Below are 27,879 nucleotides of genomic sequence, written 5' to 3'. Positions count from 1 at the left end.
TTTTTAAAGAAACAATAACAAGGAGTTTTTTGTTTGGAATTGTAGCCAACTTCATGTATTGCGGTACCCCTCCCACACAAGCCAAACAAGTTTGCAGACCCAGTGATCACAGGTCAGCCCAGCCTAAGCCTGCCAGGGTCCCTCCTGAGCTGCTGGGAGGCTCTCCTCCACAGAAGACTCTTGATCCCAGGCTGAGCCGCTGCTCTTCATCTGAGTTGGGTTGGGTCTCTGGTTTATCTTCCTGTGGTGAGCCTGGGAACCAAAGGAAAACTATTCATGTTGACTCACTTGAACCCCAGAGGGATCTTGACAGGGAGGCCTGGGATATACAAGGCATACCAATGATGATGAAGAAAAAGAAGAAGAAACCAAAACAAAAGAGATATTTTCAACCCCGGGCTGGGGGACCTTGGGATGATGACAATGCAGATGAGCCTAGAGGTCATTCCTTTGCAGCTGACACACAAAAGTCAGGTGTTCTCCCCAGCCAATCTACCACTGTGGGCACAGAATATGGACTTGTACCCAGAGAAAACTTGAAAAGGGAACGTTTAGTTGGCTCCAGAGCAGGCAAACTGGTATGTGAGAACTTTGTCTCAGAGGGTCCCAGAGCTCCTTTGTTTCCTTCAGAAGAACCTCCAAAAACTGTAATAAATTCTCAGCCCAAGCTGGGAGTAGAGGAAGAGGGCAAAGGTAACAAGTCAATACCACAGAGCCAAGACAAGAAATTACTGAAGCAAGATGAGTACAAACCACAGCCTGAACCCCTCCTGGAGGCTCCTGTGGATAAAAGCCAGCCAATAGGCTCTCTCAATCTGAAAGGACCCCTGGCAGAAATTTCTGCACACGAAGTACAAACTCCTTTGACTATCATACCCAAAGAGGATTGCTTTCCTGTCTTGGGCCAAGAGGTTGTAGGTATAGTTTTAAAACCCACTGTAGCCAAAGAACAGCTTAATTTGATACCTACTTTGACAGCATGTAATCCATTAGAAAGTAGCCTAAAAGAAGAGAATGATGAAAGTAAAACAACTAAACTGCAGAATGTCAAACAGAAAGAGACTCCTGAAGGAGCTGAAGAGGATAAAGAACTAAAAAAGGAAGCTTTTCCCAAGCAAAGTCAAGAGATTGGTTTCATTGCTTCTGAGCAGCTGCAGGGCCAGGTGTTAGTGCAGGTCCCTGGGCTAGAGAATGAACCACATAAGAGAATGGTAGGTGATGGCAAAAGCAGGAAGGGAAGGGGAAGTTCTGGGAAAGTGAGAGCAAATTCTGGGAAGGTAAAAGCAAGATCTGAGCTGCCGTTCCTTCTGGATAGCCAGAAGGATGGAAGGGCCATTCTTGTACCAGGTGAGCCAGTCTCTAAAACTGAAGGAGTGACTAATCAGGATAAGAGTGAGGAGCTGAGGCTGGATTCCTCAAAGCAACCAGGAACCATGACTGATCTCCCTGTGGCCATGGGGGAGCCTAAGGAGACGACTCATACTATGGTGTCAAACACCTTGCAGCCATTAATTCCTTTGGAAAATGATTCAGGCATGACTCAGACTTCTGATGTTAGGACAGAAAGAGGAACTATAGTTAAAGATATGGGTGTCAGTAACCAGAGTAAGGAAGAAAAGTGTCTTTGGATGGATCATGAGGCAGCTCCCTGCATTTCTGAAAAGCCTAAAAAGAGAGGCAGTGAAGGCAAAACCAAAAAATTTAAAAGTAATTATTCCACACAGCCTGCTAGAGTGGAAAGGAAGGAAGAAATCCTTAAGCCACCTTTTGTAGGGAAGGATGGAGATGCTGGTAGTATTCCTCACAAAAACAAGGAATTAGGCCTCATTTTTCCCAAAATGCATGATCCTTTGTTTTCACGTACATCAGATTCACCCACAGCAGAAGTAGTTGACAGAAAGGGTGGAGATGTTCAGGCTAATTCTTTTGAGCTTGAAACTCTTGTGGGGAGCAAAACAAACACAGTCAAGGCTTCTGCTATTATTGAAACAGCTGCCAAGGTGACAGATGTGAGCTGCCACGACCAAATCCAGGGGACAGGATTTGTTCCTTCAGTACTGTCTGAGGAGAATAAGACAGGTGCAGCCAAGGGACATATTGCAGTGGCTGACAAACCAAATAAAAGGAGTAATGATGGAAAAAGTAAAAAGGTTAAAAATAGTTCTCCGGAAAAGCACATTCTGGAGAATAAGATAGATGCAACAAAAATACATGTTCCCATGGAAACCACAGGGGACCACAGAGTTGAAGGAATGGGCTATGTGGACGAAAATAGAAATATTACATTTACCTGTCCTAGAATACCATCAGAGCTGATAAATAAGTCAACTCCTCTAGAGGCTCTGGAATCAGCAGCCTGTGAAAAACTGCCCACTCCTACTCCTCAAGTAGTAAAAGAAAGTGATTCTTTTCTAGACACCTTGGCAAAAAGTGGGCAAGAGATAGCCCCAGACCAGATTCCTAAATTATTAATGGTAGATAACTGCAAGAAAGATGGAGGCCCACGCCAAGAAAGACCCAAGGCTCCTTCTGCTGTTGTGCCTTCTACAAACACAGGAGGAATTGTCCTGCCTTTTACAGCAGCCATAGAAACAGTTAACAGTCAGGGAGATCATTGTCTTAAGAATAAAGGTGAGCTTGCTGATTCCCTGAAAAATGAATCAGGGATCAGTGAAGAGCATGTGGTAGGAGAATCTGAGTCAGTGCATAGTGGTACGTCTAAGCATTCAATAGAGAAAGTCACAGAGCTAGCAAAAGGGCACCCTCTTCCTGGAGTGTCAATAGAGGACCAGAGCCTACCAGGAGAGGTCGAAGTCCCAGAAGCAGATAGGGGTAGTGTCCCAGCATATCCAGTGAACAAAGAGAAAGACACTAAGGAAGATTCTGCTCCAGTTCAAATTCCTGACTTATTGGCAGACAAAGCACAAAAGCTCAGTTTCTGTGAGAACCAAAATGCTGAAGATAAAGATTCCAAGAGCCCAGAGAGTTTGAATAAAGAGGTGGATATGACTCTTTTGCCTCTAAAAAATGAAAAGGATAAATTGAAAGAAATTAATCCGGCTTGTAAAATCACAGAATCGGAATGTGTTTCCTTGTCAACTTCAGAACTTCAGTCAGATTTCTCAGACAGAGTTGAAGCTCCTCCTTCAGGGATGGCGGATAAGTTAGTCATGACTGCTTCCAAAGGTCTTCAACTTCCAGGACTCAAAGATAAGATCTTGGAGGCACCTCAGAAAATGACAGAAAAATCAGAATCAAAGGCACTGAGAGAAGGGAAGAAAGAAGATAAAAGTAGAATGGTAGAACCAATGAAAGGATACATGAGACCTACTAAGTCCCGAGGACTTACTCCACTTTTGCCAAAGTCTACAATCCAGGACCGAGAGAGATCTAAGCAACTGAAGTCCAGTGGTATGAACCTGCCAATGGGGAAATGTGTGTGCTTGTGGCTTTTGAGTCATCATCAGAAATGCAAAAAGCTTGCGCCTCAGTACCATCAGACTCTAATCATCCTTGTTAATAATTGGTTTGTTGGCATGAAAATCTATAACTACTACTTATGTGTTTTCTGCAGCCAAGGCATGCATTGTGTCCAGTTTGAGGAGGCAGGTAACTTGGTTGCATGTCTTTTTACCCAGCACTGAACCTTGAGTTTTAGGGGAAGTTGAGTTTAAAACAATGAATTGTTTAGCAGAAGGCCTACCACCGTCCACTATTCTTCATTTTTTAAAAATTGTTCCTCCTATGTGTAAAGTTCACAGCCAAATTTTAATCATTATTTGGTATAAGGACTCACAGGAGAAAAGAAAACATTTCATGTCTAGCTGTGCATGAGATCTTTTTTGCAGTATGTATGTAGCTTATGCTGTTAGGATTAAATATCCAAATTGCGTGGTGGCTAGCACTTGTAGTCCCAGCTGTTTGGAAGGCTGAGGTGGGAAGATTGCTTGAGCCCAGCAGTTGAGGCTGCAATAAGCTATGATCACACCACTGCACTCCAGCCTGGGCAACAGAGCAAGACCCTGTCTCTTAAAAATATGTATGTATATCCAAATTACTTTTAGATGAAATGAAAACAATCTGTCTCTTTATGAGGAAGTGGTAGCCTCTGACCGTTGGTAGGCACAGACTATTTGTGTTTCAAGTAGTGGAAAATGTTCTTGCAGTGGTACAACTACATTCTTTGACCAGTTTGTTGCCTATAGCCATTGGCCCACAGTTGCATGTGGGTTAGAGTTTTGGGCTAGTCCATAAAACTTGCCTATGTTGGGTTCCTCATAATTTTACCCTTTTAGGCTCTAATTAGACAAGTAATTGGAATGAGATTGAGAAGATGATTCCTTTAAGGTTTAGAAATGGTAGCCTTTTTTCCCCAAAAAATGTACACATTTAATCATGGCTTTCATAAAAAATATTTTTTTGCCTTTGAGGTTTTTAACAGCCTACAAATGATGCTATTTCTTAATCACTGTTTCCCAGCTTGCATGATGCAGCTACTAACTGCAGAAGTAAAAAAACACCAATTGGTCTTAGTAACAAGTCAGGCTTTTGGAGAGGCTTCATCATGAGATTGTGTTCTGCATGCTATGGACTTGTTCTTTGAGGTAAAGCTTGTACTGTGCATGAATTTGTACCCAATAAGGAATACTTTCTGTGTGAGTAAAGAATGCTAAAGGTTGTTATTTGCATATGATATTCTCATCTTTTCTATTTTTATCTTTCTTCTATTAATTGCCCTATTACCAAGGCAGAAAATGAGGTAGTATATAGAGGGCTTTCTAGCATTCTATCCATTCCTTTAGTTTTGGTTTGTAGACCAGTTCTTTAGTTTCAGCAGTGATCCAAAGGTTAACGTGTAAATTTTGTGAAATCCTAGTCATCTCTTTTTGTTCAATATTTCCAGAGAAATGTAGAAAGAGAATTTGTTCTCCTTGGGGAAGCAAGGCAGGTGCTGCAGAGCTTTTTGGGCCCTGTCTTGGTTAGGCCAGGCTCAGAGACTGAGTTAAGAGTGGGTCTTGCAGAATGTCTGAATAGAGGTAATGGATTTTGGACAGAATTTACTGTTTCTTCTCTAAATTCTATCATGCCTTTTTCCTAAGAACAATCTATACTTTTTTTAGTAGTTAAATTTTTTTAACTAATTTTTGAATAAGTTAATACATTCACATGGTACAAAGGGGTATACAGTAAAATGTAAGTCAGCCTTCCTCCATTAACCCCCTTCCAATTTTCCCTCTCCAGAGGCAGCCAGTGTTAACAGTGTCATTACATACCCTTCTAGACAATTTATGTATAAAGAAGCAATGGCATATATATTTCCTTATTTCATATAAATGAGAAATATATATACCTACTGATGTATGCCTTGCTTTTTTTCTTTTTAAAGACATCTTTACAAATCAATACAAAGAAAGGGACCTCATTCTTTTTTAATAGCTGTATAGTATTTCATTGTATGGGTACAATTCTGTAGTACATTTCTAATGTATTATAATATTTAGGTATTTTCCAGTTTTTTCCTATTAGAAACAAGATGCATAAACTATCCTTATAATTACAGAATGTCATACTCATGCAAGTACATATGTATAATAAAAAGGGGCTTCAGAGGAGAATCTCTGGTTTAGAGAATATGTATTTGTAATTTTGATAGGTGTTGCCAGATTGCTCCCTGCAGAGATGTACTAGAGTTATATTCCTATCCTCAGCATGATGAGTACCTATTCCCTTGCCCTTTTTCTACTAGTGTGTTTTTTTGGTTGTGTGGTAAAAAATTATTTCCCACATAGATTTATTTTGTGTTATTTATTTAATGACTTGTATATTATCAAGCTTATAAAAGCCATCCCCACTCTGAGTTTATAAAAATATTTTCTCATCTATTAATTTTTAACTTTTCATATTTTGAATCTTTGGTCTACAATTTGCCTATTTGTGAGTTTTTAGTTTTGTTTTTTGTATGTCATTTATAAGGTGTGAGGTAGGGTTACTTTGTTGTTCCATCATTTGTATAATCTGTCCCCACTGCATGTATTTTGTCCTGCTCTAAATTCCTGTATGTATTTGGTCTGTTTCTGGACTTTCTTACCTGATCTGTTGATTTTTCCATTCAGGCTTCAGTTACACAATTTGACTTAATAAATCGATTTTAATATCTAATTGGGCTATCCTCACCCTTGCCTTATTACTCTTTTACAGCGTTGTCCTGACTGTTCTTGCTTGTTTATGGTTAATAGAAACTTGAGAAATGGCTCATATAGTTTTGTAAAAAAAAAAAAATCCAGCCAGTATTTTTCTTGGTATCAAATTCTAGATTATCCTAGGGAGAGTTGATATCTTTCATACTGAGTTTTCTATTCAACAACATAATATGCCTATCATGTGTTCAAGTGTTAGCCCATCACTGGTATTTATCTTTGTTCCTCATTTCAAATCATTCATGTTTACTGCCCTACTCCTAGATTGCCTCTGATTCTTACATATCTTGTCCTCAGTTGTCCTGCGGTTATATGGTGTTACCTATGGTTTTCAGTGTTTGGGTAGTAAAGATATTATTAGCAGTGTTAATAAAAATAATAGCACCTACCATTTGTTAAGCGAATATTAGTTGCCTCATTATCTATGGATAGGTAGGTAGATAAATCACATGCACACATACTACCATACTATCAAAGCTTCTGTCCATTTTCCAGGTGAGAAAAAGGAGGCCCTCAAGGTTAAGGCCACACAGCTGGCAAAGCAGAGCTAGAATTTGAATCCAAGTCTATGTGATTCTAAGGCCCATGCTTTCCTTATTTGTGCCTCAGAAGAAGCTTCCAGAAGTTTTAGATACTTAAGAAAAAGACGAAGGTTGACAATTAGTAAATATGTATGTGTGTGTGTGTGTGTGTATAGTGTATGTGTATATATACATATATGTGTGTGTATATATGTGTGTGTGTGCCAACTAAGCACTTTATAGCTGGAGAAATAAAGATATATCATGAGGACATAAATTATGAATCAGAGGTTATTTAGGATTAGAATCTAGGTCTTTTAACTCTGTCTAGCATTTTTCCTCCAGACAGAGTCTGTGTTTGATTTATTCATGTGTTCTTCTTAACACCCAGCATAGAGCTTTACATATACATGATGCCTAATGACATTTTTTGAATTATAAATGAATTGTGCTGCTCTTATCCTGTTTGGAAGTAGGGTAAGTGAATATATTACTAAAGTCTCTTCCAGCTTACTGTTTCCTCTCCTGTTATGTTTTCATGCTACTCGCAAGTTTAAGGAGACTTTAGTAGAGGGTTTCTTCACATATTATACATGTTATGCTAAGCAGGGAAGATTAATGAGATACTTCAGGAAGTCTAAGCTCGAATTGTCAGAAAAAGACTTCTTGGTGGACTGTGTTTTTTTGTGAAGGGAAGCACAAGTTTGAAAGGATGATCCATATTGGATTCTAGTATCCACTCCATGTTAGTTGTTCCCCTGGAAACCAAGTGGAATCATGAGTGACAGTGCACTTGCTATGTCCTTATTATAAATGGGACAGTTAGGGATCCCTGTAAATGGATCCCTTCCTTTGCCATAGTGAAGCTTGATCTCCTTTTTATCTGGCTTCATTTCTTTTTCTTTAGTTTGCTTGAGCCCATCAACTGTCTTCCAGCAGCTGGGAACGTCAGTTTATGGTGAGAAATTCTCTTGGTGTGAAACTTGAAGTAATTTATAAACCCAGAATTTTAACAGTTTCAGATCCCTTGTACATAAATAAAATATGCTCAGCAGATGAAAAAACCATTTTTAATCTTAGAACTTGCTACTATTTTACAACCGGAGAAGTACCCATTTGGTAATGTCTTTTCTTAACTAGTGCCATTTGTGAAGTTCTTTTTTTATTGCTTTCCTCTCACTTGCCCTTTCATTCTCTGATTTTTTTTCTTACTAGCATATTAATGAAATTTGTTAGGACTCTATGTGCCACACAGCTAAAAATGGCTACCATTTATTGACTGTTACTGTATACTCAGCACTATCCTAAACTCTTTTGACCTCAAAGAATCTGGTGTGGTCAGTGCTACTATTACCTTGTTTGGGCCAGAACATCTAAATATTCTTTGGAATGAGTCAAGCAACTGTTGATTATCCTACTTTAAAATAAGGTTCTTCTTCTTACATTCCCTCACACCTCACTGTTACCCTCTAACTGACAAATAGCATTGGGGATTCTGAAAATGATAAAATAAAAACTTAGCTTCTGATTTTCAGTATTGCAAATATATTTACTTCTTTAAAATATGAAGGGGATAGTAAAGCGGACTTCCATTCTTATTTTTACCTGTATCATGTCCATTGAGGCAGGTCATCTCATCTGTTAACAGATTGAAATTGTTAGTGTTTAAACTGTTTAGCCATGGTGAAAATTTGTGTAAGTTTAGACAAAAGTTTAATTGTCATATAAACATTGCCTATTGCTCTGTGAATACTGAACACAGAACATGATTTGTACTTTTCAGTATTTAGTCCATTCATTCAATAGATACCAAGTAACATCACTCCCACATTCTAAAAGTAGAGTAATAAAACATATTCTCCTCAAGGATTTCAGAGTGAGAGATAAACACACAATTTTACTCTAATAAGAGAAATTTACTCTGGTGAGAGAGAATAGACATATGAGCTATATACTGTGGGAATACAGAGCAGAAAAGGACCAAGTCCTCCTAGGAGAGCAAGAGAAATCTTCACACGGGAGGTTCTGGGGTATGAGTGGGTCTGGAAGTATGGCTGAGAGTTTGCTGAGCAAAATGAAGGTAAAGCATTCTAGGGGATAGCTTATGTAAAGACATAGTACAGATGCATGGAATATTTGAGAAGTAGCAAACTGTGGTGTGACTGGCAAGTTGGGAAACAGGTCTGTGAAACATTTTGAGATGAGATTGGGAAAACTTCCTAAAGGCTCCTAGGTATGCTATGTCCTCCACAAGCAGAGGATCTTAGATTTATGCTAGGAGGTAATTGAGGGAAGAGATTTTCTTTCTACCTAGTTTGGATGATTCTCTTTTCTTTTAGGGGGAGGCCATGGGAGGGTCAATGCTATGCTGGAAAGAACAAAGGCCTAGAATTTTCAAGTTGTACTTGGAGGATTTTTCATCTACAAGCATTTTAATGTCTTGGGTTCACATATGTGAAATTACTAGCTTCAATTTTTTCATTCTGTCCGTTTGCTTCCTAACTTTTTAAAGTTAATCAGGGAGAATCATTATTTTCTTGAGTTAAACATGTAATAAGAAATGTTTTTAAAATTTAGGAGAATATGGTTTTGAAATGGTTTTGCATATATGTATGTATAAACACATGTGTCATTCACTTGGGATAAGAAACCAGATTGTAACTTCACAACCTTCAGCTTTTATTAGTAAAGAATGTCATCAGTCATTGTAATCTGTAGAATTATTGACTTTCATCATAATGATAATTTATTAGAAATATTTCCCGAAGGCAATAACCAGGAACAGTTGGTCAATCTGGAAAGTAGTGTTGCCTTGGTAACTGATGAGAAAGAATGCAGAGAAACCAGTTGCCAAGTACAAAAACCAAAGCCCTGAACAGGTTAAATACTAGCTTCAAGCACAAGGCAAAAACAGAAACATCTGCCAGTACATCTGCTGGGATCAAAGACCTGCAGGCTGTGCCAAAGCCCTTGGAGGCTTGACATGTCGTTATAAGTCTGCTAAGAGTCTTAAAAACTATTTTCTGACCAGACACACAGGAATTCATGTACTTTTTTCAGACTCAGAATGGAATAGAACCTCAAAATCGTCAGCCCAAAGGACATTCCAAATTGCCCCCTCTTGGGATGAGTTGAAAACAGCTTAATGATGGGAAAGATCAGGTCAAATGATATAGATGTGCAGTGTAAAAGGAATCCATCCATCCTTTCACTGAGCAGATCTTTTTTGAGAGCTTATTTACTGTGTGTCAAGCACTGTGCTGGGCACCCACACAGCAGAAATAGGTCACATTCCTGTCTTCTAGAAGCTCCCAGGAAAGGCATATAAATAAAAAGATTACAGTATAGTTTCTAAATCCTAAAAAGGGGTAGAGTTTTGTAATAACATGAAGGACTCAATTGGGGGGAGGTTGTCAAAGAGACTCCACAGAGGTGACATTTAAGTGAGTTATGAATGAATAGGAATAGAACCTAAAGACAAGGAATACCAATAGCAGCTGAAACTAGAATTTAAGTCTTCTGGTTCCTAAGTACTTTTTTTTTTTTTTAAACGTGGGCAGGCTCACCCTTTTAAGACTTCACACATATCCCTCATCTACTAACTTCATACCATATCACAGTGGCTGGGAGGTTTGGGTTCCTTGCTGTAGCTGTTCCTGTGGATGAATATGCATTCCTGAGTGAGATTATGTCTGTAATTCTGATTTGGACTAGAGCACCGACCTGTCCATCCTCAGGTTTTACTAATTATTCTGTACTAGATTTTCCCCATCATTTACAGAGTAGCAATCACCTCATTTGGAGAGGAACAAAGTCATTAATTATTGTTCCATATGATCTCTTGTTATGCATTGCAAAAACAGTAGTGTAATCAAATTATAAGCCACTCTGTCCCTTCCCCTCTGTAAAAGCCTCTGGATCTCCGCTTTTTCTTAGTGAGGCAGGACCTGCCTGCCTACTCGAAAGCAGCATGAAGGGAAACCCGAAGTGCTGAGGCAGTATACAAAGCCACTGACACAAATCTCAGTTTCTGGAGTCTGGAAAATAATAACAAAGGATTGCTAAGGAATAAGTCACTGACACCTTACTCATTCTTTGCATAATTAAAAGAAAACAAGACCATACTTAAGGTACAAGGTAAACACTGAAACTAAATGCATTGCTTCTTTTTCTCCTTTATTTTAAACTTGCTTTTGCCCCCCCAAACACACACAGATATACACACGTGTGTATACTGTGTATTTGGGAGTTTTGAATTGATCACAAAAAAAAATTACAATTGCAAATTAAAGCTTGAAGTACTTTTCTTCACTGATTAAAAAAGAACCATTAAAAAGGAGAGCCATCCAGTGACAAAGATTAATTTTTTGCTTAGTGGTGCGGGAATACTAGCACTGGGAAACCCAGCATCTTCTATGTGGCTTTTGCATTAAGTTTTCACCATTTGATCTTGGGCAAACTACTTTTACTTTTTTCCCTCTGGACCCTATTTTGCTTCTCTGTAAAATGAGGGGCTTATTAGAGGAGTTCCAGCATTCTGATTCTGTACTATAACGCATACTTCAGTGTCCTTGCAGTACAGTTTTTTTTTTTTTTTTTGAGACAGTCTCACTGTGTTGCCTGGGCTAGAGTGCCATGGCGTCGTCTTAGCTCACAGCAACCTCAAACTCCTGGACTCAAGCGATCCTCATGCCTCAGCCTCCCGAGTAGCTGGGACTACAGGCATGCGCCACCATGCCCGGCTAGTTTTTTCTATATATTTTTAGTCGTCCAATTAATTTCTTTGTATTTTTAGTAGAGACGGGGTCTCGCTCTTGCTCAGGCTGGTTTCGAACTCCTGAGCTCAAACAATCCGCCCGCCTCAGCCTCCCAGAGAGCTAGGATTACAGGCGTGAGCCACCACGCCCGCCGCAGTACAGTTTTAATGGAATGACCCTTGTCCTGAAAGAGATTTGAGGAATGGAATATTATTTTCTTTAGGTAATGCCTCAGATTTTGAGATTTAGCTTTTCTTTTCTCTCGTCTGTTAATTAGTGATTGAAATTAGGGTTTCTATGGTATTTCTTGTAGGTGGTGGTAGATTTTGGTTTTTTTGTTTCAGACAGGGTCTCACTCTGTCACTCAGGCCAGAGTGCAGTGGCACAATCATAGCTCACTGTAGCCTCCAACTCCTGGGCTCAAGCAATAATCCCACCTCACCCTCTCAATTAGCTGGGACTATAGGGCGCATGCCACCACACCTGGCTAATTTTTTTTTTTTTCATTTTTTGTAGAGATGGGGGTCTCACTATATTGCTCAGGCTGGTCTTAAACATCTGGCCTCAAGTGATCCTCCTGCCTCAGCCTCCCAAAGTACTAGGATTATAGGCAGGAGCCAACCATGCCCAGCCTCATAGTTTTTTGTTTTTTTTTTTAAAGTAGCATCAGTAGATACATTCTGTATTTCTGTTTTAACTACCTTGTTAAATGCCTTTAATATATATTATTGGAATCCTCAAACCTATATGAGGGACACATTCTGAAGTCATCCCCATAATTCCTTAAGTTCTGTTGTACTCAGACCCCTGGGTGACCACCAAGCTTATCTGTATACCTGAGCCTCTGGCTGACTTGGTGTCTTGGATACTTGCCATTTGTCTGGGCTTAAACTTCTTGGCCTTAACACCCCAGATTACCTCTTCTAACTCTCCATCTCTTGGACCTTGTAACTTTGAGGCCTCTGCTTGGTCCAGTAGCTACATGTTGCCCTCATCATTATCTTCCTTCAAGTTGACCACATTTCTGATTTATATGGTATGTACTATAGTCTGGACTATGTGCTCATTTGTGACTGGCCAACTTCATTCTCCTAGTTCCTGCTTCAGGTCTTTTGGCTGGTTCATATTTTACAGTCTGCTATTTATGGATCATTGAGGCAGGATATGTGGGATTTAAAGGTAGCAGGGACTTGCAATTCAAATTATTGGCTTAGCTGTTTGGGAGGAGGGCAACAAGTGGGGCTGGGTAGGCTGGTTAGAACTAAAAATACTTTGGCTCTAAGGAACAAGTTTCCATGCTTGTTCTTTGCCTAGGCATTTTCTGCCCCTTTAGAACATGAGAGCCAACTCAGACTGCCCCTTTCTTCAGATGTGCTGCTATATACACCATTCCCACTCCCTAGTCATGCCTCTGCCAACAGACTGCGCCCTCACATGAGGCAGGAGGGTTACTAAACATACTAGCTACTGGAGCCCCAAGTTTAAAATCACCTCGTGAGTTGGACATAGCAGCAGACCGTGATTCCTTGAATAGTTGTTTCAGCCATTTTACTGAGATGCGAGAGTGTTAAAAACTGTCAAACTGGAAGGTACTTAAGAGTCCGCTCATTTAATACATGAAGAAACCAAAGCTAGGAGCAATTAAATGAATTTCTCAGACTCTTAACTATTGAATGGCACAGACAGATTTTAAAATCTGGTCTTCTAACTCTAAGCCAAATTATTTTTTCCCCTGTAACACAAAAATAAAAGGTGTCAGTAAATTGAGGTGGGTGTGTGTGTGTGTTTTGGGGGAGGTAACTAATTTTTGAGTGAGTAGGGTTTTGTTGAGGCTTATCTGATTTCTAAGGTATTTTCCAAACTTTTGCTTCTGGTGTATTTGGACCGCATTGCAACACCACCTTCCCCAACCCCAGATTTTAATAATTTTCATCACACATTACATATACTTTATTATTCAGTTATATGTATAAAAACAGTAAGAAAGCCAGAATTCCACTGTGTTTCATTCCCAAGGCTCCCAAGACTCTCCTCATATTTTTTCCTGTTATTAATTAGAATCATGATCCTCCTGGCACCCCCATCATTTTGTTATACCTCACTTCCTTTTCCTTATCAAGAGCTTTGCTGCAGAGGATAGAAACCTGGTTCCTTGCCAATTAACCTTTACCACCCTTTGTCATGTATTGCTACTAAAATACTTAAGACCAAAAGGAAGAAGTGTACACGAGGCTCAGTTCATGTTCAGGACAAAGGTTAAATGGAAATTCACATTTTATTCAGCAGTGCAACACTGCCACTCCTGACCATGAGCATAGCCCTGTGTCAGGTACTAAAGTGAATGCAAAAGACATATAAGGTTGATTCCTGCACTCTAGTTTGGGGACTTGAATAAATAATATGAGTGATGAGAGGAATACAAAAGGCAAGTTCTTAGGGACAGAGGCTCCAGTTTAGCAAGCTCTCCTGGGTTGGACCTTGGTAATCTTTTCATATTTTCTAGACCTAAGATGGAACAATCCTAACCTGCCCTTTTTTTCCTAAAAGCATTGTTAAAAAACTGTAATCAAACCATTGCAGGTGATGGCAAATGGCTTTTTTTAAAAAAAAAAAATCAACCGTTTCTTCATCTTGAAAAAAGATTTCTTTTGAATTCCTCATAGACTATTTCACAATGTCCTATGTTAGTATAAGATACTAATTTACAGGCTAGATAACAAAAATCAGTTTTGTTCAAAGTAGAATATGGCCTATCCTTACAGTGTGACTTTTTTTTGAGGAATGTTTTTTATGAATCCCTCAGTCCCAAATGTACAATTCGTAAGCTCAGAGCCCAGGTTAGGAAAAGACCATGCTGAGTTAAACGGGGGCAGTAGGCTCTGATAGGCAGGAAAAACTCCAAGCCATAGATTGTTAGAGCCCATAAGTCTAGAGGTCAGAAGAAGATGAACTGTCCCTGTGTGTTCACATGGCACCTACGAGATTGGTAGGCCACAAAGAGCAGGGTTGGTGCAGGAGGGAGCGACCCAAGGAACCAAGGGGGAGCAAAGACATGAATAAAAGCATAAGGGGTATATTGTCACACAAATATCTTACAATTGGAGTACGTGTCCCTAAAGCCCTGATCATCGACGTCTTTAAATGAACCTTTTATTAAACTCTTCCACAATGCAGAGCTATAGACAGAACTCTCACTGGGTTTTGGGGACCCCATTCAAGTCAGTTTTCAAGTGACTTTGATAAATTGCTATGACAGCAAACCCACTCTTCCTCTGAGAAATGAATGCTTGCAATTTTGATACTACATTAAGGTGCATTTTTAAGTGAAAATTTGAGCAATTTCCTGGATTCATTGTTCTTCAGGAGTTATAGCTGGGGATTGGCAAATGAGTCTTGCTTATTTTTAAAACAGTTTTTCGAGTGGGTGAATGTGAAAGGGTGGGCATAGTATCAGGTAATTGAATGTGTGGGTATATATGTTTCTATATCGGTGACAGCCAGATTAATTACTATCCTCAGTGCCCAGATTGGCACCACACTATATTTTAAATTGCAGATCCAAACAGAGTGCTAGTTTACAGGAAATTACATTTTCAAATTAATGGTAGCATTTCGTTGTGCAGAAAGCAGCAGTTTCCTTCCTTTCTTTCTCTTTCATTCATTCTTTCTTCCTTCCTTTTTTTCTTTCACATTGGTAAATACATTTAGCACCCAACTGCTTGAGGAGAGAGGAGGATTGGGGGAAAGATGGGTTTTGTCATGAATACTGGGGACTTGGTGTGATGTCACAGCCAGCTCTGTACGATCGTAGGTGGTATTAGAGCTCCAGCAGCGAGAGGGGGGAGAGCAGTGGAAGAGACGATGTCGCTCTCAGACAAGCAGCCAGCCTCTCTCGCTGCCGTGTACAGCCAGCTCGGTAAGGACAAGCCTGCAGAGTGCCGAATGGACTCCCCAAAAGAAGTCAGTCAAGCTGGATTTGAGTGGCAGAGGACAGAGGGCAAACTGAATGAAATCGGGCTGAATGTCAGCATGGACGGGAAGCTGAAAGACGGGCTTGTGAAGAATGCCAGCTTCCTGGAGCAGAGTAAGCTCTGCTTTTTTGAGGGGAAGTTAGACAAAGAGCACAGCATTGAAGTGCAGGACAAGGAGTATCAAGCAACCTCGGGTCACCTTGAGAGCAGGTATGTGATTTCAGAAACCTGCCACCCTTCGGAGGGGAACTCAGTTCACCAGAAGACAGGCGAGTTCCATCTGGGACTCATAGAGGGGCCAGATAAAAACAAAACCACTACCATTCAAGGAAAGGTGGCAGGGAAGAATGGACTAGAGACCAAGAGCCAGCCTCATCTGGATTTCCCTGGGGCTGCTGACACCCCCACCCGATACGTTAAGGAGCAGGAAACCAGTGTTTGGAACCCCAACTTTCATCCTGTGGCTCAAGGCCCTCAGAGATCAAGGGAAGCAACTCTAGGGGAGGAGAATGGCATCACCCCTGGCTGCCCAGTGATTGGAGTGGTGAATGATAACTCTGGGCAGTTTAAATGTGAATCCCCACTGCTGGCGACTATAGCCCATCCGGCCCCCATTATTGAGCATTCACCCCCTGGCATTCCACCAATCACTATGGTGGAGTTCACCCAGGAATATTTGAATGCAAGCTCTCACATCAGAGGCCATGATAAGGAGTTGGAGAAACTGGGTTCTACTGACGAGGGGGCCGTGCTCGACCAAGCCCCCCAGCAGAAAAAGGCCATGCGCCGAGCCCTGTCTGAATGTTCTCATCTCTCAGTTCCCCCAGCTGCCAACCTTGCAGATAAGTACCCTGAACTTCCTGCCCGAGAAGAGCTTTCTTCTGGCCTGCTGCCTCCCACCACTGGCCCAGTGCCTAGTCCCACGCCCAGGAACCCGGGTGCTTTTGCCATCAGGCGCTCCATGACAGTGGCTGAAGAACAGACAGCTAGCTACAAATTGAACCCTGGGGAACTGCCCATCTTGTCTACTAATGAGATACCTCCTTTCATCTGTGAGGAACCAGTGGCTGAGAAGAGAGAAGAATTGACCCATTTCAGCAACAGCAGCAGCGGCTCTGGTAAGAAGGAACTCGGCACTGGTGGGTTATATCTCCATAGTAAGCTGGAGCAAATTCCTGAAGGAAGCAGCAAGGAAAAAGGACAGGAAGATATTAGTGAAAGAAGAATTGATTCATGCTCCGAAGTCTGCCAGGGAGGAGAGAAACAGCCAGGGCAGACGGCTCTGGCAGGGAAGAAAGAAATTGAGGTCACCGCAACCCAGAGCACTCTGTCGTTACTGTGTGAAGAGACCCCACGTGATGGTATGTTTCTAAATTTTGCCTCCATTGGGAACAAGCAGACAGCAAGGAAGGAACCAAAGTGACAGATTACCAGCAGAAGCATTAGGCAGCTTGTTACTGCTGGAGTCTGACTGCCTGGGGAAAGCTTAATTCCCTTGTGTTGGGAGCTTGCTGGGAGTGAGGCGAGAAAGAGAACAAAGTGAATCTGGCTGGGTCAAGCTGAATATCTGCTGGCATGACAGATAGCGTAGATTGAGGATGTGAGCTGAATGGATTGGGGATGGAATGGGGTCAGAGGATGGTGGGCATAAAAATTGAAGTCCCTTTCTTGACCTCAGTCATCCTGCCCACCCCATCCCCCATCCTCCCCTCCCTCAGCTCCCCGTTGGTTTGAACCAAATGACTACTGAGCATCTAAATCAACCGATCGCAACTGACTGATTTCCTTGCCTGAAAAATCTGTCACTTTGTGTAGATTCACAGTGAGTTTATCAGCACTAACCTCCTCTCATTAAGTTCAACAGTCCGGGTGGAAGCTCTGTTTTCTGTTTTGCTTTTGAGAATGTTTTACTTTTGTTCAAGCTGAAAAGGAGTCTTTTAAAGCTGGCTATTTAATATTCTTTTCCTGTTCTTCATGTTTGATCCAATCTAGCTTCTAGTTTTCTCTTTCTCTATGTGTTTTGGGAGAATTTGGGGGAAGAAAGAGAAGAAAGAGAAAGTGGAGAGAGAAAGAGACTTGCAACTTAATAAACAGCTAAGTGTTGTGGTCTTTGTGACTGCCTTCTCTGTCTTTCTTCCTGGCCCTTTCTTTTCTTCCCCATCCCCCATCCCCCATGGCTCTCATTGTTGGGGGCCTAAAAAAGCTTGTTTTTCTCTGAGTCCAGTTTGAGCAAAGGGCCATGATTCATGAGCTTGTTCAAGGGGATTTAAAACATGTGTTTTGTTTGTAAAAAATATTCCCTTTTCTAGGACCTGAAAAAGAGTACATTTTAATGAAAATTTTTACTCAGTTTCTCTAAAAATAAGAAGTGGTATTTTCTAGAGGAGTGGTAAGTAGAATAAGACCCCTGAAGACTGACAGGTTTTTGTGGGTTTTTTTGCTGGAGATGGGCAGAAAGTCTTCATATTTCCTCTGATTTCTTATGACTCCAGGATCACAAGCATTCAGGTATCCCATGCTGCTGTTTATTTTTAGCTGTGGCAGAGAATTGTCAGCTCCTCCTGGACAGGGCTTTGTCTTTCTTTTATTGATTCTCCAGGTGCCTAGTTCAGCACTATATACCTTCTAGGTAATAATGAATGAAGACCTTTCTTTGTTTTAGAACAAGTTCATTCTAGTTCAAACGAACAGAAGTTCGTGCTGATAGAAAAAAAAATTTATCCATTCACCTGATAAATGCTTGAATGCAGGCTTTGCTAACCACTGTGTAGATAAAACTGTATAAAGATAGGTTCATTCAATATACCTACCATTTGCTGATCACCATCTGGGCGCTGGAAACTGTACTTGTCCTCAAGCAACTTATGATCTAGTAGGAGACAGTGAGAGTGTTGTGAATCATGGAAACATTTTGGAGGAGGTCATATTTGAGCCGGGCCTTGAAAACCTAGGATGCCTAATAATGCAGAAGGAAAGACTTGAGGCAAAGGAACTCATATAAGCAAAGGTATGAAGCCTAGACAGTTCATGTTAGTGTCTTTATGGGACACTCCCTTGAGGATTATTTGATTGCAGAGAACAGAAACACACTCAGAGAAACTCAGATTTATTTGAGAAGTATTTATTGACAGGATATAGAAGAATCTCAGGGAATCCAACTGTAGGAAGTATTGCCAGGCTACAACTATTGTGTATGTCTTTCTTGGGACCTCTGCTTCTCCCTGCACATGTGTTCTGTTCTCTTCTCTTCTAGAAACTGTATTTCCTCTGTCATCTCTTTTTGCTTCCTTTGTGACTCTGTTCTGCCCAGGATGGAATAGCATTGGGTTGCCATGGTTTAGGCTCTGTGGCCAGCTTCGTGCTACTGTTTATCTTAGGGACCCAAGGTTGTTTGACTGCCATTTCCATGTCTTAGTCCTATTAGAAAGTGAGCAAGTCAGTATGTCTTATTAGCTCAGCTTGGTCCAGTCAATTGTGTATCAGGTACCATAGCCTTCTTAAGCCATCTTAGCCATTTAAACCCACCCACTTCACTCACCTGGAGGCTTCTCTAGAGGAGAGAGTATGGGTTAAGGAAACATTCCAAAGCTGTCTTTACATATATGGCAAGAAATAATGGAAGAAAATTCTAGAAAATTGTTTGGACCCAATCTTGCCAAACTCAAATGCCCCACCTTCCTTCTGTGTTCAGAAAACTGTGGTGACTGCCTATCACAGCAAATAAAGTAGCTCAAGGTCAGTTTTGGGAAGACTTACCTGTTCTCAGTAGATAAGATGAAGTGGAAAAAAGAAAATTGAAGGCAAAAATCCTATTATGATGGTTCGATTCAGGTAGTGGCAGGTGAAACACTAAGGACATGATAGAGGAAATATAACAGGTTAAAATAACTGGAATTGAAAATTGGATGTGGAAGGTACGAGAGAAAAGAGTCAAAGGTTATGGTATGATTTTGAACCTGGTTTTCTCAGCAGGTAGTAGTACAAATAATGGAAAGATCCAATAGAAGACAGCAGTTTTGTGAAAGAGTTAATGAATTTCGTTTCAGACATTCTTTTGTGAAACTCTGGGGACATTTGGGTGGTGGTCTATAGCAATTGCCTGGTGTATACCTGGGGCAAAGGAGGAGGGTCTTGGTAAACAGTACCATCTGGGAGGAAGATAGCAGTTTGTGCTTATGCACAGGGACATTTATTTGTACAGTTTGAGATACTGCATGTCTATATCATAGGCAGTGAGACTTCATGAAATGTTCATATTGTTTACCAAAAAATCCTGTGTCTATTGAAAAAATCCATAGCGGTCTGGGATGAATGGCAACAAGTCACACGTTTGGTAAAATCTTTCAACTTGCGATAGAAAAAAGGCATTGCCAGACTTACACAGTTGTTGGATTTGTTTTTTTCCCTTCACATTTTTAAAACTAGAAAAATAATCAGTTTTTGACTAAAAATACATGTGATTCAAACATCAAAAAGTACAAAAAGCTCTACATTAGAAAACCTCCTACCAAGACAAGATGGTATCAACTCATTTTCCTGCTCCTCCCCTGTGAATACAACTAAATATCCTAGAAGTAATTTAACAGACTTCCATAAAGGAGTCTGACAGGTAGAAAGAAGACAGACCGGGTAAGGATCTCAGGACTTGAGGAGTGACAGTGCAGTGAATTCCCTGGGTTTTCTTTTTTTTTTTGAGATAGAATCTCACTCTGTTGCCCGGACTAGAGTGCCGTGGCGTCAGCCTAGCTCACAGCAACCTCAAACTCCTGGGCTCAGGTGATCCTCTTGCCTCAGCCTCCCGAGTAGCTGGGACTGCAGACACGTGCCACCGTGCCTGGCTAATTTTTTCTACATATTTTTAGTTGTCCAGCTAATTTCTTTCTATTTTTTTTAGTAGAGACGGGGTCTCGCTGTTGTTCAGGCTGGTCTCGAACTCCTGACCTCAAGCAGTCCTCCCGCCTTGGCCTCCCAGAGTGCTAGGATTACAGGCGTGAGCCAACCTGCCCGGCCCCTGGGTTTTCTTTTTTATCTCCTATATATCCCTGTCTGGGCACTGGAGAGGATTGCAACTTGGAATTACCAACAACATAGACCAAAAAAAAAAAAGAAAGAAAACAAGTAGAGAAAAGCCTGTTCTCTATTGCCAAAGGACCAGGAAAGGGGAAGCCCACCAGAGACCCGGTGGTAAGCCCTGTTTCCCTACTATACCCAGCAATGGGCTCATTCTGCCTGCAGGTACAGGGTCAGTGGAGCGCACGGGGGCCTACCCATTGTACATTCGACACGACCCAGCAGGAGCTCTAGGCCGCCTGATCCACCCTGCCAGCAACTACAGGGAGGCCGATCCCCTGTCCCCTACCAGCTGACAGCACCAGCAGCACCTCTAGGCCTGGTGTCTTGCAGCTCTCTACCCAGTGACAGAAGGAGACTTTGATAGGTTTCCTTCACCTCCTTCCCCCTAGCAGCAGAAAGCAGCCCAGGTAGGTGCTTCCTGCTCCCAGCAGCTCCAGCAGAGATCAAACAGGATGTCTCCCTGCCCTAGGCAGCCAAAGAACAGGCCGGGAGAAGCTCTCTTCATTCAACAGATCCGGCATCACTCAGTTTCCACCTAGTTGCATTGGGTGGCCCAGTTAAGTGCCTTCAGCCCTTTTAGGCAATACTAGCAGGGATTAAGTGAGAGCCTCGACAGAGCCAGAAGAACACAGCAGGCCACAATTATAATGCAAGAGCTCTGAAAACTAAATTATCATTAGAACTATAGCCAGAACCTACATACTAAATAGAAACATGGTGATTGCCTGCTAAAATACAAAATTAGAATTTTAAAGCAGCCCTCACAAAACTGCTTTAACAAGCAATTATGAATTCTCTTGAAACAAAGGAAAAACTAGAAAATCTCAGGACAGAAACAGAAGTTATAAAAAGAACCAAATTTTAAGCCGGGTGTGGTGGCTCACCCCTGTAATCCTAGCATTTTTGGGAGGCCGAGGCAGGAAGATTGCTTCAAGTCAGGAGTTTGAGACCAGCCTGAGCAAGAGCAAAACCCCATCTCTACTAAAAATAGAAAAAATTAGAAGGGGGTAGGCTTCGGGGGAGGGGGGAGAAAAAATTAGCCAGGCGTGGTGGTGGGTGCCTGTAGTCTCAGCTACTCAGGAGGCTGAGGCAGGAGGATTGCTTGAGCCCAGGAATTTGAAGTTGCTATGAGCCAGGCTGAGCCACAGTACTGTAGCCTGGGCAACAGAGCAAGACTGTCCCAAAATAAATAAATAAATGAAAATAAATAAATAAAAAAATAAAATGCGGAATGGAAGTCAAATTTCAGTAGTTCACTCAAAGTAGTAAAACTTTGATACCAGTAGGCTGTATGTACATTGTAATACCTAGAGCAACCACTAAGAAAACCATATAAAGCAATATATTCAAAAACATTATTTAAAAAATTAAAATGGAGCTAGGCACAGTGGCTCATGCCTGTAATCCCAGCACTTTGGGAGGCTGAGATGGGAGAATTGCTTGAGCCAGAAGTTTTAGACCACTCTGAACAATATAGTGAGACCCTGATTCTACAAAAACTAAGAAAAATTGGCCAGATGTGGTGGCCTAGTCCTGTAGTCCTAGCTATTCAGGTTGCTAAGGCAAGAGGGTCATTTGAGTTCAGGAGGTGGAGGTGCAGTGAGCTATGATCATAAGACCCTATAAATAAATAAAATGTTTAAAAATTTTTAAAAATATTAAAATGCCTTCTGGGCATGGTGACATGTGCCTGTAGTCCCAGCTACTTGGGAGGCTGAAGCAGGATGATCATTTGAGCCCATAAGTTTGAGGCTATAATGAACTGTGATCATGCCACTGCACTCCAGCCTAGGCAACAGAGTGAGATCCCATGTCTAAAATAATTTTTAAATTTTAGGAAAAAAACGGAATTCTAAAAAATGTTCAAGTAACTGACAGGAAGGCAAAGGAAGTCAAGAAAAGAGAAGCAGAGGAATGAGAAACAGAGGGAACAAATAAATAATAAAATACCAGACTTAAGCCCTAACATTTAATAATAATTATTTTAAATACAAATGGTCTAAATATTACAATTGAAAGACAAAGATTGGAAGAGTAGGTTTTTTAAAAATGACCCAAGTACATGTTAAGTACAAGAAATGTATGTCGGCCAGGTGTGGTGGCTCACGCCTGTAATCCTAGCACTCTGGGAGTCCAAGAGGGGTGTATTGTTTGAGTTCAGGAGTTCGAGACCAGCCTGAGCAAGAACGAGACTCCGTCTCTACTAAAAATAGAAAGAAATTAATCGGACAACTAAAAATATATAGAAAAAATTAGCTGGGCATGGTGGCGCATGCCTGTAGTCCCAGCTACTTGGGAGTCTGAGGCAGGAGGATTGCTTGAGTCCAGGAGTTTGAGGTTGCTGTGAGCTAGGATGACGCCACAGCATTCTAGCCGGGGCAACACAGTGAGACTGTCTCACAAAAAAAAAAAAAAAGAAATGTATGTCAAATACAAGGAATAGGTAGGATGAAAGTAAAAAGATGTAAAAAGATATATCACGTTAACATTAATATTTTTTAAAGATGTAGCTATATTAATATCAGACAAAGATACCAGAGGAAAGAATAAAGGATCAATCCACTATGAAAACAGCAATTCTAAATGTATACACACCAAAAAACAGAGATTCAAATTATGTGAAACAAAAACTGATAGAGCTGAAAGGAGAAATAGACAAAGCCAATGATAGCTGGGGACTTCTACATCCCACTCCAAGTAATTGATGGAACTACTAGACAATATTGGTAAAGATATAAGAGAATTTAGCTGTGCCATCTAACAACAAAAATCCGACAGACATTTATAGAAAATTTCACCTAACAGCAACAGCAGAACACATATTCTTTGTTTTTTGGGTCCCCCCTCACCTTGGGGGCGATCTCCAGCGGTGGAAGTATACTTATTCTTTTCAAATAACCATTGAACATTTCACCAAGATGGTTTCTGGGTCATAAAAGACTGAAATTATACAGAATATATTCTCTGTCCATAATGGGATCAAATTAGGAACCAATAACAGAAAGACCACAAGAAAACCTTCACTTAGAAATTAAACAGTATACGTCTAAATAATCCATGGGTCAAAGAGGAATTACCAAAGGAAATTTTAACACGTGAACTGAAGGAAAATGAAAATACAACATATCAAAATTTGTGGAATGCAGCTATAGAGTGCTGAGATGGGAAATTATGCTTGCATTAGAAAAGAGGAAAGGTCTCAAATCAGTAATCTAAGTTGCTACATCAAGAAAATAGAAACCACGAGGAGGCGGCACAGCGTTCTCTCCAGAGCGTGGAGCCAGCTCTTGGTGTTGCTTCGCAGCAACTGCTGTTTGCCATTAATGATCATTCTTCTCTCTCTTTTTGGAGGAGTAAGAGAGAGAGGACACAGTCTGAGTGGGGGGGAAAAAAGAAAAGAAACTAGAAAAAGAAGAGCAAAATAAATCTAGGGCAAGGGGCTGGGCACAGTGGCTCACACCTGTAATCCTGGCACTCTCAGAGGCTAAGGTGGGAGGATCATTTGAGCTCAGGAATTGGAGACCAGCCTGAGCAAGGGCACGACCCTGCCTCTACTAAAATAGAAAAAATTTGGCGGACATGATGGCAAGCACCTGTAGCCCCAGTTTCTCAGGAGGCTGAGGCAGGAGGATTGCTTGAGCCCTGGAGTTAGAGGTTGCTGTGAGCTAGGCTGACACCACAGCACTCTAGCCTGGGCAACAGAGCAGGACTCTGTCTCAAAGGAAAAAAAAAAAATCCAGAGCAAACAGACATCAGTGAAATTGTAAACAGGAAAATAGCAAAGAAATGATAAAGCAAAAGCTCGTTCTTTAAATATATCAGTAAAATCAATAAACATTGAACAAAACTGACCAAGAGGACACGAATGACAAGAATGAAATTGGTGTATCTCTAAAGCCATTAAAAGCATAGTAGGGAATACTAGAAGCAACTTTACACTCACAAATTCAACAACTTAGAAGAAATGGGCTAATTTTTAAAAAAGCACGGATAACCGAAACTCAGCCAAGATGAACTAGGTAACCTGGATAACTATTAAAGAAATTGAATTTATAATTTAAAAGCTCCTGAAAACAAAGTCCTAAGCTCAGATGGTTTCACTGGAGAATTTTATCATACATTTGAAGAATAATTTCACACACTCCTTTCCAGAAAATGGAAGAGGAGGGAATACTTTCTAACTCAATTTTATGAGGTCAGTATTATCCTTATGCCAAAACCAGACAAAGACAGTGCCAAAAAAAAAAAAATACAAAACTTTAGACCAATATCTCTCATAAACTTAGACGTAAGAATTCCTAAAAAAACAATTAGCAAGTATCATCCGGTAATATATGAAAAGAATTATGCACAGTGACCAAGTGGGATTTATTTCAGATATACAAGGCTGTTCATTAATCAAAATAAATAAAAGTAATCTGCCACATCAAAGTCCAAAGAAAAATCATAAACAGAAAAGTATTAAGCAAAATCCAACACCATTCATAATAAAACTCTCAGCAAACTGGGAATAGAGGAGAATTTACTCAACTTGATAAGGAGCATTTATAGAAAGCCTACAGCTAACATCATACTTTTAATGGTTAGAGACTGAGTGCTTTCCCCCCTAAGACTGGGAACAAGGCAAGGATGTCTGCTCACACCACTCTTACTGAACATAGTACTGGAAGTTATTATAGAGATGGAGAACATACTATTTGCTAAAAATTTAGGGGTTAGAGAAGGGGGGGTGGTAGATGTGGCTATAAAGGGGTAATATGAGGGAGCCCTATGGTAATGGGATAGTTGGGTGTCTTGATTGTTGGAGGTAGTTACACAAAGCTACACATGCGATAAAATTGTATACAACTACACACACACACACACACACACACACACACAAGTATTAATACATGTAAAACTGGAAAAATCTGAGTAAGTTCTGTGGATTGTCTCAGTTTCCTGGTTTTGATAGGGTACTATAGATATGTAGGATGTCAACAATGGGAGAAGCTGGGTGAAAGGGTACAAGGGACCTTCCCTATATATTTCTTTGCAACTTCTTGTGAATCTGTACTTATTTCTCAAAAAGTTTTTAAGCCTCCTAACCTCCCCGGACTGTGTCTCATCCCTCCCCCTCCACAAACACTGTCATGTTTAATCATTAATTATGATCCTTTCAAAGGTTCTTTTAAAATGTGTATGTAAGTGTATTTGCAATGGTATATTTCCCCCATCCCTTTTCTAGACAAATGGTTTCATGTTATACATACGGTTTGCTTTTTTTCCCCCACTTAATATAGATCATTCCATATCAGTCATAAAAGTTTCTTCATGCTTTATTTTTTCAGATTTAGAGATTGCATTGATATTTCTGCCATATTATTTTAACCAGTTTTCTATTAACAGACTTCTGGGTTGTTTCAGTATTTTCCTTTCAGAAACAATTCTCTGGTGAAAAACCTTTCACACTGGCCATTTTGCTGGTGTCCAAATATACCTCTAAGATAAATTTCTAGAATTGGATTTCTGGACTATACTTTATTAGCACTTGTGATTTTCAGAGATACTACCAGGCTGCCCTGCCTGTTGGTTGTACCAGTTCACAAACCTACTGAGTATATTTCCCCATATTGTCCTCAACAGTTATTTTCAGATTTTAGAACTTTTTTGACAATATGCTAGTTTTAAGATGGCATTTTGGTGTGGTTTTAATTTTTACTTTCTATTTTTACTTTCTATTTTACTTTCTATTTAAGATTAGACATTTTTCATATTTTTAAAAGACATTTTTCTTTTTCTATAAACTGCTCATATTCTTTTGGTCATTTTTCTAGTGGATTATTGGCCTTTTTAGGAGTTATTGATTTGTGGGAGTAAGTTATAGAATAAACTCTTTGTCTTTAATATGAGGTTCAAATATTCTGTTTGTCATTTGCCTTTTGACTTTTATTTTTCTTTAGCCAAACTTATCTTTTGCAGTTGCTAGACTTCGTACCAGTTAGAAAGGCCTTCCCCTCACCAAGGTTATAAATTTCATGCTATTTTAATGCTTTCAGGTGTAGTCCTTTTGAAATCTGGAGTACCTCTCTACAGAGAGGAGGCTATGCTACTTTAGGCAGTAGACTTTATTTCTGGCCATGGGTCTGGTTCCATGGGTCTTCTCGGCCTTGTTGGAAATCTGGGTCACTGCTAGAACTAGATCAAGTTAATCTCACGTCCTCTATACAGGAAAAGGAAGGAAAGGGAGGACACTGAATGATCATCTGGCTCTTACCCCATCTCTCGGCAACCTTTATCCCAAGAGATAGACTCTGGTAGAAGAGGTTTTTGTCCCATGTGCTCCAGGAGCTAGTGGCTGGGAGACAGAACCCCTTTGCTGGTCTCCAGGAAAGGGAAACCAAACTTTAAGAGCCATTTCTTTCCACTGATCATTTGTGCTAATCCCACTTAGATTGGTTCTCCACAGGGACAAGATCCTTGAATCTGTGGAATCTAAAACTAGCCTCCTCACAATGAGAACTTGGGAGTCTTGTCCACATTTCAGCCGCACAGCCTTGTGGGTTTTTTTCCAGAATGTAATGCTAGTTAGTGGTTTGTCTTTGCTAAGCCTTGCATTTTCAAAATGGGTGTGAAAAACATTTGCTTATTATAATTCCCACCTCCCTCCCCTTAGGAATAGCCAGGGCCGAAGAAGGACGGCCTGCTGTGAGTGTGACCGGAAATGACATCACCACCCCACCAAACAAGGAGCTCCCGCCAAGCCCAGAGAAGAAAACAAAGGTAGGTGCCAGAATGGTGGTTATCTTCTTACTGTTATAATTTTTAAATATAGTATCTTCTGCTATTATTGCTTGAATTGTGAACAAAATTCTTTTTTCTGAGCTATTGTGAGTCCTTCCTCACATTTGGAATTGCTTAGAAAATATTTTATGTTCCCATTTTACCATAGTGGCCTAAACCAAACTTTAAAATTGCTGTCCTTGACCCTGTTATATGTCTGTAATAATGTCCTATAGAAGTTGTTTCTGCCTCCCTTAACAACAACCAAAAGGATAATTTCAGAAGTATTCTGAAATAGATTGTGAAATCTCCATTCATAAAAAGGGAATGCAGATTTTTAAGGTGGATCATAGCTTCAGACACTTACTGATGCTTATTGCAAAATTTGAATGCCACACTGTAGGATATGGCTGATGTTATGTCATCAAGATACAGATAATGGCTGGGCGGGGTGGCTCACGCCTGTAATCCTAGCACTCTGGGAGGCCGAGGCAGGCGGATCATTTGAGATTAGGAGTTCGAGACCAGCCTGAGCAACAGTGAGACCCCGTCTCTACTAAAAATAGAAAGAAATTATCTGGACAACTAAAAATATATA

General features: G+C 40.5%; 1 protein-coding gene across 6 annotated transcripts in view; it reads left to right on the top strand.

The window, feature by feature from the left end:
- Positions 1-27,879, top strand: part of MAP4 (microtubule-associated protein 4) — a 251,453-nt gene that overhangs the window by 198,269 nt on the left and 25,305 nt on the right. For all 6 annotated transcript variants that reach the window (XM_012662867.1, XM_012662792.1, XM_012662942.1 and 3 more), the window contains one exon: positions 27,175-27,281. In XM_012662867.1, the coding sequence (XP_012518321.1) occupies positions 27,175-27,281 (107 nt within the window). The remainder of the gene's footprint in view (positions 1-27,174; positions 27,282-27,879) is intronic.

The sequence above is a fragment of the Propithecus coquereli genome, unplaced genomic scaffold, assembly GCF_000956105.1.
Source record: "Propithecus coquereli isolate 6110/MARCELLA unplaced genomic scaffold, Pcoq_1.0 Scaffold1, whole genome shotgun sequence".
Lineage (NCBI taxonomy): Eukaryota > Metazoa > Chordata > Mammalia > Primates > Indriidae > Propithecus > Propithecus coquereli.
This window is presented reverse-complemented; position numbering and strand designations above follow the sequence as displayed.